This window comes from Gallinula chloropus (genome assembly GCF_964237585.1).
Source record: "Gallinula chloropus genome assembly, chromosome: 1".
Taxonomy (NCBI): Eukaryota; Metazoa; Chordata; class Aves; order Gruiformes; family Rallidae; genus Gallinula; species Gallinula chloropus.
Genome location: NC_140085.1, coordinates 31182500 through 31193667, shown reverse-complemented (window position 1 = coordinate 31193667; position 11168 = coordinate 31182500). Strand labels below are relative to the sequence as shown.

At 42.5% G+C, this 11168-nt stretch overlaps 1 protein-coding gene across 1 annotated transcript; it reads left to right on the top strand.

Moving 5' to 3' along the window:
- Nucleotides 1-411: 411 nt before the first annotated feature.
- LOC311205063 (adipocyte plasma membrane-associated protein-like) lies at nt 412-11111 on the top strand (the record flags this gene model as incomplete). The annotated part of the gene is made up of 8 exons (XM_084279356.1): nt 412-528; nt 4480-4534; nt 5658-5756; nt 7159-7308; nt 7754-7871; nt 9011-9214; nt 9943-10138; nt 10917-11111. The coding sequence occupies 8 exons, from the start codon at nt 412-414 to the stop codon at nt 11109-11111; spliced, it is 1134 nt and encodes a 377-aa protein (XP_084135482.1).
- Nucleotides 11112-11168: the final 57 nt, after the last annotated feature.

The window sequence follows — 11168 nt, the reverse complement described above, 5'->3', positions numbered from 1 at the left end:
ATAAAAAAACCCAAACCTCAAATACAAGCAGAAAAAGGAAATTTATACACGTAATTTGAAATTCTCCATTTTCTTCCTCACGCTTAACCCATGCTCACCCCGCCGCCTACGGAGGGCCAGCAGCTGCCACCTCCCGCTTCCCGCCCGAGCGGCGCTGAGGCGAACCATTCCCTCCGCCGGAGCTGCCTCCTCCCTGAGGCGGGCGGGCAGCCCCTGGGCCCCGTCCCGCCCACTACCGAGCCGTGTTCCGAGGCGGCGGTCGTCCGCCGTGTCGCCATGTAAGCTCCAAGCTCCGCGGGAGGGAGGGTGGTGACGTCTTCCCGCCCCGGTGAAAGCTGGCGGGGGTGCGTGAGGAGAGGTCTCGCGCGGATGGTGGGGGAAGCCTGGAGAGCGGAGGGCTGCGGCCCCGCCATGTTTTACCTCATGAAGGCGGCTGGCGGAACGGGAGTGGGGTTTTGTGTCATAGGGGCGCCTCCGCCATGCAGCGGCGCCTCGGGCTCGCCGTGGGTTCTGTCCCGCCGTAGTGGGGTAGGAAAGCTCACGGGCGAGTGGTTTCTTCTAAAACCCCCAAAACTTCTTGCTGAAACCTGAGGTGTGAATAGAGTAAGGGAGTGTTCTGGGCTGGAGGTGATCTCCCTCCTCTGGAAATGCCTTTCACCCCTTTAATTTCATATCTCTTAAAGGCTTTTTAGCTGTTTTCTCCAGAAATGTGTATGTTTAATTTTCTGGTTATTTTCTTTTGGTTTTTTATGGTGTAATCCTCCTTAATTGAATTCAGTAGAGCAGAGCTGTTTTGCTGTTCCATTGGTCTCTGTGGGGCTCCTCCTTGGGCATTACGACCCTTCAGCAGAGGAGATGATAAAGGTTTGACCCGTTTCCTGGAGGTGGATTCATGTGAGTCCCCATAGCTTCACACATGCCAAACTTCCCCACTAAGTCCAAAAAAACCCCATACAAAAAGGGTTAAAACCTGTTAATAGCAAATACTTCCAATACTTAGCTGGGATGAGGTTGCTAAAAGACTTTAAAGATACTAGAGTCAGCAAGGTTGCTCACCATGCAAGGAACTGGACTTGTTTCTCTGCCTGCGGCAGTGATGTACTACTAGAAATACAACTTGGCAAAAGCAGCCTTGAGGTTTTCAGCTCCCATCTGGAGACAGGAGGAGCTCCAGGAACAGAGCAGGACAGCAGCACGGTCCTGGGGCAGCCAGACTGCTCCTCCTGCTGCTGGGACTGCCAGGTTGTTCCAGTCTGCTTTGTCCTTTTTCAGGTTTTTAGCCCTGAAACTGTAACTTCTGAAAACCACTCTTAGTCCCCTCCCACCCTCTTCCTTTATGTGTATGAGTATACATCTGTTTTCTTTTCCTCCCAGGTTCCCAACATGGGGGTTTCCAGCAGCAGTCCTCGCTACAGTTGCTAGCATTTACTTTTTACCATCTCCCATTGATCCAGAACCATTCGTGTATGTTCCCCTACTTAACTTTGAAGTTTAGTTAGCATATGTGTGTTTGTCAAGAAATACCTGTGGCTTTCAAAACTTTCCCTGTACTCATTCTGCAGGAGCAAATAAACCCTTCTCTTTAAGTTTGCATGCAAGAGAAACTGTTCCTGGAAAATAAAAGCTTTTTTAAGTGAGTGTAAAGCAAAACAATGCTGACCAATGTAGTATTCCTGTGTACATATAGAGAGGTTGGTAGTAGATCTCAGACTAACAGTAAGAAATAAAACTCTTGGGATTATGGCAATTTTCTGTTTGTATTGATTTGGGGGGGAGGGGAGTCTGCTAAAAGGTCTGTATTATTCTGAGCCTGGGTGTGCAAGCTCCACAAAGTTGTTAATTTAGTTTGAAGTAATAGTTTTAAAAAACAATCATAGTTTTAATAAATTATTTTAAAATTAGAATACTACTATCTCTGGAATACAGTCTTACTGTTTTCCCTTCAAATAATTTTACAGTCCAATGTCACCTTGTTTCTTACATCTTATTTATCATTTATTTGGTGCAGTTTCGAAAAGTCACCTCCAGCCTTAGTTGGATCATTGCAAGTGAATAAAAAGCTTCAGAACGGCCAAAGAATCTTCACAGGGCAACTGAAAGGTCCCGAGTCTTTTACTGTTGATAATGAAGGCAAGTAGATAACTTCCAAATGGGTAAAGTAATACATCTGCTTGGTCAAGTAAGTTACTTAAGAAGTTAAAGCCAAAGAATGAAAAATAGGAATGTTTGCTAAATGATTGCTCAAAGAATATTGAGGTAATTGTGTGTTCTTCCATATCTTCACATTCATAAGCATTGGAAATACTCCAGAACGTTTTGTAATCTGCTGGTCTCCAAAGACACAGCAAATGTCACAGAATCACTGAACCTTCAGAGTTGGAAGGGACCTCGAAAGATCATCTTGTCCAACCCCCCTGCCAGAGCAGGATCACCTAGACTCAGTCACACAGGAACACATCCAGGCGGGTTTTGAATGTGCCCAGAGGAGGAGACTCCACAGCCTCTCTGGGCAGCCTGTTCCAGTGCTCTGTCACCCTCACAGTGAAAAAGTTCCTCCTTCTATTCACATGGAACTTCCTGTGCTTCAGCTTGCACCCACTGCCCCTTGTCCTATCACTGTCCATCACTGAGAAGAGCCTGGCTCCATCCTCCTGACTCTCACCCTTTATGTCACCCCTCAGTCACCCCTCAGTCTCCTCCAAGCTAAACAGTCCCAGCTCCCTCAGCCTTTCCTCATGAGGAAGGTGTTTAGCTCCCTTAATCATCTTGATGGCCCTGGGCTGGACTCCTTCCAGGAGTTCTATGTCCTTCTGGAACTGAGGGGCCCAGAACTGGACATTATTCCAGGTGCAGTGTCACCAGGGCACAGTAGCGGGGGAGAAGAACCTCTCTTGACCTACTAACCACACCCCTTCTAATACACCCCAGGATGTCCTCCTGCTGTAATAAAAACCCCAGACCTGCAAATTTGTGATATGTAGAAGTTGTATTAAAATATCATTTTTTAAAGGTATTAGAAGTCATGTTCATTGAAAGCAGCATGCAAAAACAGCTAAGGATTTTTTTTTGTCAGAATTCTTCCAAATGTGAGCTTGGACTTCTGACATAGAACTAGTGATATGCTTGCCTTGGGGTTTTTTCCTGTTTAAGGTTTCTGGAAGCGGTGTTGATTTGCTGCTTAGGCTGTTACTGAGGTCAACATGCTCTTTAAAGCCATTATTGGATATAGAGCCAAACAGGGAAGGGGAATGAAGTTGATTTAAACTCTGTATAGTTCTCAAAAATATTTTTAGAGCAGCTTGGAGTATAAAAGAGCTTTTCACTGGAATATAGAACATCCTCTTACCTATTCATGTAATTCATCTTGGTTTTCTGGCAGCTGTGAGGTGGCAAAATGGTAGGTGCAGGAACTTTACAGGTACCAGGGGACTGAAGCTGTGTCCAGTACCATGTTCTGTATCTTTACAACAACTCCTTTACCCAGAGTGTGTCCAAAGCTGGGACTGTGATGAAAGTTCAAGCCAAATAGAGGAGAGGGAACTGTGATCTTCTCTTCAGAACATAGGTTTAGTGCTGTGGACTCAGGACTTACCTGGTCTGGAGGAAAGATTTTCCACTTGATGTGTAAGTGGGTAAAAGAGATGCCTGCAGTAGCCAGTCCAGAGAAGTAGGCAGCTCCCAGTCCAGAGCAGTTTGAGCCAGGCAGTTCAGACACTACTGGCTGGTGCTGGTTTTACTTTTTTTTTCTAGCTTGTCTGAAGGACTGTGTTTTGTGTCAGGTGCTACAGAGGTGAGAGGTAACCACCTGGAGTGTTCTTGTTTGCCATTGGGCAAGCTGAAACCAGAAGCATTTTCAGTGGAACAGACCTAGCTGAACACCTTGCATTGAGGCAATGGCATTTCTTGCCAGTGTCTTCTCAAAGCTGTTTGCTTCCTGCTTTCCTCAAAAGTGGTACTTCAAACTGTCTTCTTACCGCAGTTTTATTCTCTCCACCCCTTATTCTACAGCTTTCAGAAAGGGTGGTGTTCACATCTTAGTTTTGTAGAGCTTATTTTAAATATGAAGATTAATCCTGGAAATGATCTGTGTTGCCAAATCTCACCTCTAGTGCAAAACCCAGGTTGCACTAGCTATATAAATCTAAATATAGCATCATAGCCTAGTGCATAGCACGATAGAAAATAGCACTGCAAGCCTAAGATTTCTCACTTTAAATACAGAATCTGGTATGTGATCAGAAATTTCAGCTGTTTCCAGCATGCCTCGGGAGCTATTAGGATGCCAGTGTATTTCATGACAGCAAGGTTCAGCCTCTGCTTTTTCCCAGGCAAAGTTGTATTGAACAGCGGCTCTGAGCTCTCCCTTTGGATAAACAGGTGCTTTCTGTGTACCAGTAATCCTAGACAACTCTTTTAATCTGGATTTGACAGCTGATACTTTGAGAATCTGTCCTGTTTGCTGGTAACATTTTTCCATAGATAGATGTGAGCGAGCAGATGCGAGACAGTTTTATATCTGCTCATCTCTTCCGGTGTAAGTGCTGGTTGGACAGCCAGAACCTGTGGGTTTCTGTAGTAACAGTGGCTGGGAAAGGTAGCCTAGCATCAATGGAGTATCTTTTCACTCCTTTTACCAACTGACAGTGCACTTTTTTGGATGCAAACAAGGCCAGGGTGAAAATGCAGGTTACAGGTAAAGAAAGTCATGTCTGCTTTAGTTTAACCCATGCAAATAAAAGACAGGTCAGAGGAGTGTTTCCAGACAGTCAGCAGACTTCACAGTAAAAGTGTCTTGGAACGTGCATTGTGCAATTTCAGAGCCTGACTACTCAAAAGGTGGGAGGAAGCTATTTTTAAAGGTGGGGCTTAATCACTGCCCAGCATTTTTCCTTTGATACTCTACACAGGAGTTGGAGTTACGATACAATGTCAAAAGACATCAAGGCTTTCTGTGAGGTTTTTGCCTTGTTAATTTGAACGCTTCCAGAGCAGAGGGGAATGTAAGTGGTGAGCAGGTATCCAACAAAAAACGTGCTTAGTCCTGTAATGAGAACTCAAGACGTTTTTGGTATAATTCTGGTGGTTCAAAACCAAAGCAAAACATTAAAAAAAAAATCCCAACACATTGAAAACACACTTTTTTCCTTAGGATTTTAATGTCCTAGGAGAAGGGTTACTGCGTTGGTTTGGATTGATCATTGTAATGTTTTCCTTTTGTCTTCTGAACTTTTTAGCTGGCTGATGAGGTGGCAGAACCCTCAGGACTAAACGGTAGCTCGTGGGAGCTCTGCTGATGCTGTCACTGATTTTCATTGACAGTGTGAGAATGAATCTTCAGTCCTGTCCCTGACGCCTCTGTTTGCTGCCAACCCAGAGGAGTCTTAAAACAGCTTTTAATGCCTTATGTTCCTTTAAAACAAATATATGAACAATTCCTATTTTTCCTAATCTTCAATTTATTATTGCTTTCTGCTTTACATAAATATACTTAAATGAAGCTGTGTGGTTTCCTTTCTGTTTTGTTGCTTTGTGTGTGCCCAGAATACATAAATTAAGAGCGAGAAGGGCTCACGGTAACGAGGACTGTCCTTTGTTTACAGTAAATGTTATTTGCCTCGGTCCCTTCAAAAATGGTTTTCTAATATACTTATTTTAAGGTAATATCTACACTGGTACTGTTGATGGGAAGCTGTGGATGATCAGTGGCGACCAGCTGCATTTCATTACTCAAATGGGGCAGGATGTGCCTGAATGTGGTGAGCAACTTCTTCTGATGCGAAAATGATAACAAACTTGTTCATTTAATGTCACTGAGGAAGCAAAGTGCTGTTTTAGCTGCCATTAATGTTTTCTGGCTCTTTTATGCAAATTTGTGAGAGTAGCCTACTGCTGTGGTGTAGATTTTCCTAAGGGAGGTAGGATTAAGGCATAATGGCTTGCCACCCTAGTTCTTGAGACTGACTTGCCATGGATTGGCATTTAAATATTTTATAGAAGTCATTCTATAGCAAGTTTTTTGAAGGTGGTCTAAAGACAACTTATGTAATTATTTTCTTGCCATGAGGTCAAAATGTACTTCAGAAAGAGTTCAAACCTTACAATGGAATCAGAGACTGAGAATAGTGTGTCATGGTTCCATCACCAGTAACTGGACTGCAAGGTGCATCTTCTTTCCTTACTTGTAAATGAGAAAGACAAAGCACTGAACGATTTTTATCCTGTTCCTTTTTGATGAACCGGGGGAGCCTGAGAGGCTGAAAAGGCTGGTTGACTTTAGCCTGGTTTCCTAAAACCATGTTTGTGTAGGTGCTTTCCCTATCCCTGATGTCCCTGTACCATGGACCAGTCTCAACTAGTAATCTCAAAGGTTAATGAACTTTTTGGAGTCTTGCATAAATAAATGACTATGTGGAAGTTAAGGAACCAAAAACGAAACCAAAATGTTTGATACATTCAGAGTGAGACCAGAACTCAGCTGTTAACTCTTCTGGCAGCTGTCAGTCAGCTTATGTTACCGGTGTGTTACAGTGCCAGTGAGCTGGAATGGATGTTGTCCCTTGCTTACCGGGGAACTGGTGAAAATGATGGGGTTTGGAGTAGATGGCATTAGGTCACAAACTGTAGGGTGTCGAGCTTTACTAATTCACTGCTCTCAGGAAAATCACTCGCTATAAAAATACTAAAGGTGGTAGATCTGGTTTTTGTAGTTTTACTTGAGGATTGCTTATAGGACTGTCATGTGACCTGTGGAACTTGGGCTCCTCAGCTGACGGGAAGTATTTAGCTAATTCTTTCCTAAAAGCAGTCTTCTCCTTTTTCTTGGGTATATAAAATAAACAGCTAATCCATTTAGGATTACTAAATCAGTAAAACAAATAGTTCTTCAGTCATCTCTGAAGTTGTCTGGGAAAATAGTAGACCTAATTTTCTCTGAAGGTTGGGAGCAATGCTTTTTCTTAAGTAATAAGGCACAGAGATGACTGGATTGATGTTCTACTGCCACTTCCTTCTCAAGTTACTTCCTTCTCAAGTTAAGGAAGCTTTTAAGGATCTTATTTATTCAAGGAACATATATCTTATTACTATGCAGCCTTTGCATTTCAGGATCTTCATTTTGTCAGCCTCCTGGTCTCACACATCCTCCTGTTTGTCTCACAGGAACTCCAGACTATGAACCAATATGTGGACGGCCCCATGGAGTCCGAATGGATCAGGATGGTGACTTGATTGTGGCGGATTCTTATTTAGGCCTGTACAAGGTCAATCCAAGGACAGGAGACAAAACCCTCCTGCTGTCGAGTGAAAAAGGTGATGCTCCAGTTAGTGTGGAAGTAGATTGATCTTGGGTGTGGTCCTCATGCTTATGTCTATATTGGAAGATCAAGGCACGTGAAGCAGTTGAGATCAGTACCAGTGAGTATGGGGAACGGGGCTGACTGAAAGCCCATTTGCTTCATATTTTTAAGGTTTGTTTAAAAAATAGAAGAAAACAAAAGCAGTTATATTTGTCAGAGGCTTTTGGCTTGCTATGTGTTATGTTGAGCTTCAACCTGAATGTATTTCCCTGCAGATGAAAGAAAATTGGAGTTTGGCCTTCAGTTTGGGATACATTGATGATAGTGACAGCACCAGTTATGAGATTTGGAATTGCAGTGTCTGAAATCTTAAGCTTGGGTGGATTGTGGATGTGAATAATTTTCAACATTGGGTGGTTTTGTACTCATTTTAACCAATAGTCATTTTTATTAACCAGGTGTGGACGGGCTGCCTTTTAAATTCCTAAATGGATTGGAAATATCAAAGAAAAATTTGATTTATTTTACGGATTCAAGTAGCAAGTGGGAAAGACGACATCACAAATACGAGGTGAGGTGAGGTAATCTTTGCAGCCAGTTGTTGAGGCAGCTTAAGTGTTAATGTGTGTGCCAGCAGCCCTGTGCTAGGCTGCAGAAGAGATGGAGTTTTTCTATTGTGCTTGTGTGCTTTAGCCAAGCATGCCATGAATGCTGCCTGTTTGAGCCCCGAGGCAGGGGATGGGCTGTGCTTTTTTTCCTGTAGCTGCTTTTTGGGGAAACTCGAGTGTGACTATCCAAAGCAGCTGTCATGTGACACACCACAGTCTGGATTTTTACAGCATGTTATTTCCTCCTTGGTATTTGTCCATACATGCTGCTATTTTACTGCAGTAAATGCAAGGTGGCAAATTGTTGGTGTACTTGAAGGAATCCTGTCTGTGTAGTAATAGCCTCAGAGATAAACTTAATCTAGAACAAACTGTTTGGGAAGCTGAAATAAAGTTTGCACTGAGTCTCATCTTTACTGCTGGAACTGTGGATAAAATTAAGCAAGGAGAAAAAACACATGAAGGAAAATAGATTTAAAAGGTGGGGAATTGAGATCGAGGTGAAAAAAATAGTTGAAATCTCTAACATGTAACTTGCTGTTTCTTAAAGCTATCAGAATTTCTTTTTGGGTAATACATCAGCTTTGCCATTTAGTATTTCAGACTTGACAAGGGGTTGCCAGTACAACTGACAAACATAAAGATGGTTTCCTCTTCCCAGGGCTTATTTAATATTAATATATATTGTTTATGTAATTCAACGCTGCCCCGCAGACTTTTTTGCAGAAGACACTCAAATTCTTTCATACCACAAGTAAAAGTGTCTGCTGTTTACTTGCTTTAGCAGAACATTGGTGAATGCTTTCAGGTTTGGTCTGAAGATGTTTCAGTTGTTCACAGAAGCCTGATCAGCCTCCATACTTTGCTAGAGCAGGAGCTGCAGAATAACATATTTTGAACTCTGGGGTTTGTAACCCCCACGTTCTTTTGCTTTTTTCCAGTCTGCTGTGATCAGCCTGGGAAATGGGGTGAGCAGGAGCCTTTGCTCCTTTAGTGGTGTGAGCTTACTGGATTTATACAGATGCTTTCTGCCCTTCTGAAAAGTCTGGCCTTGGGTAATTCATGTGAATGTGTTTTCTGAATTGTTTCTGTTCCAACTGAAACCAGGTATTTTGATAGTCTAGTTTTTTCATTAGATGTATTGATTAAGGTAATCGAAACAAATCGCCTTGGTCGCCTCCTGGCCTATGACCCTGTCAGAAGAACAGGAAGAACGGTGCTCGGTGGCTTGTACATGGCAAATGGGATTGCGCTGTCTCCCAGTGAAGATTACATCCTGATAGCAGAAACCAGCATATGCCGGATCATACGGTATGCTTAACATCCCTCTCCTCCTGCATGTCAAATATTACATGCTAATTTACATGTTTTAAACCAATTTGGAGATGTGATTTCCTTGTTAGTTTTCTAGTTTTCCAAAAATGTAAACATAAGATGTGCAGTTAACAGGGTTGCTACTGGAAACTTGAAATACTTTCTTCTGTTAATTCTAGGCAGAGATTATCAGTTGCTCTTTCCACTGCCAAGTCAATGTCTTTTATACCAATTTATTGCTATATTGGGCCCTAATTCCCTGACACTCAATTACAATTATGCTGATGATTACAGTTACAGTTAGTACAGTTACAACAGACCTCAGAGGACAAATGTCACTGACTGATTATAATGATTGGCATAACACCCCATTTTAAAGGGAGTCAGTGTTTTAATAGTTGGGGTTTTTTTATTTCATGGAAGTTCTAAAATAAAGTTTAATACTAATTTTCATTTAACAGGCACATTTTGTATGAGCATTTATTTTTAATAGGACAGGGGGTACTGTTTATGCTGCATGTAGAAAGATGAGGTTTTCAGACTGATCACCATGACTCACGTTTAGCTCTTCTTTGCATTTACTACTTCCTGCAGCATCCTTTTCTGTACTGTGAAAAACCCCTTGCACAAACCAAAGCAGTAGATTCTCCGTGCTGTTAAGCTTGTTGTATTTTGCAGCAGCAGCAGCACCACTCTAATTCATCTGCAAAATTCCCCTTCTGCAGCTATTGGGTGAGTGGAACTAATGCAGGAAAGAGAGAAGTTTTTGTGGACAACCTGCCTGGATACCCAGACAATATCCGGTTATCAGACACAGGCTTGTACAAGGTTGGAATATCTACTACTCGCTTCCCCAGTTTCTTTGCTCCTTTTCTGGATGCTTTAGGACCATATCCATTCCTGAAGAGATTTATAGCAAAGGTAACTGACACTGTGTGGTATTAATTGTTGGTGTTGCAAAAATGTTGATTTTTTTTTCTCCAAGTGTGAAAGAACTTGTTATTCCTCATTAGGAAATAGCAGAGACAACTGCTTTATCTTTACCAGCCAGCACCCCAACACATACTAACTTTGGCTTCTGTGGAACGTTTGAGGATTAGTTTCCTTTTTACATACTAAACCACAGCAGTTTTAATGTTGTAATCACTGTGGTAATACTGAGAACGCCTTTATAAAAGTAGGAAAATCAATATTGACAAAAGTAGTCCATACTTGCAAGCTGTCAACCCTTTGTTTACAGCAGCACAGTATTGTAAAGGCAGGTGAAGGACCCTTTACACAAAATATGAGGACTCTGCTATAGGAATCAAACTCTGGCAAGTAATCCTTGCCCCACCAGAGTCACAGGGCTGGTTACAATTAACCATGCTGCCTTTTCCCTACAACTTGAACAGGAAAATCACTGAAGCAGGTGATTCAGTTGTGTTCCATCATGTCCCTCTTACTCCTGCTCTTAGAAAATGGGTGCTTTTAGTAGCTGGAATAAATTCAACGTGCACCCACGCCTTCTTGAGCAAACAGGCACTGCCTGTACTTTAAGACTGGTGAGCAATTACTGGACTGCCAGCTTTAGACACAACCCAGTGGATATTATCAAAAGAGTGACAGCTGAACCAGACTAGAATAACATCTGGAAAGCAATAGGGGAGCATTGCCATTTCACCTGTGTCCCCCTTGTGTATTTCTTTTTCTAAACCAGGTGGCTCCCTTATCCTTCTACAGCATTTTTCTTCGCAAACACGGCTTGTTCTTGGAAATCAATGATAAAGGAGACATTGTGGGAAGCTTCCATGACCCTGATGGCAGTGTGACTTGGGCTGTCAGTGATGTCTTTGAGCATGAGGGGAAGGTGTATCTTGGTAATACAGAGCTTCCTTTTCTTGTTGTGCTGTAGTAAGCTTCACAGTTTGCAGAAGTTAGACAATAAAAAGAAAAACCAGAGCTTTGTTTC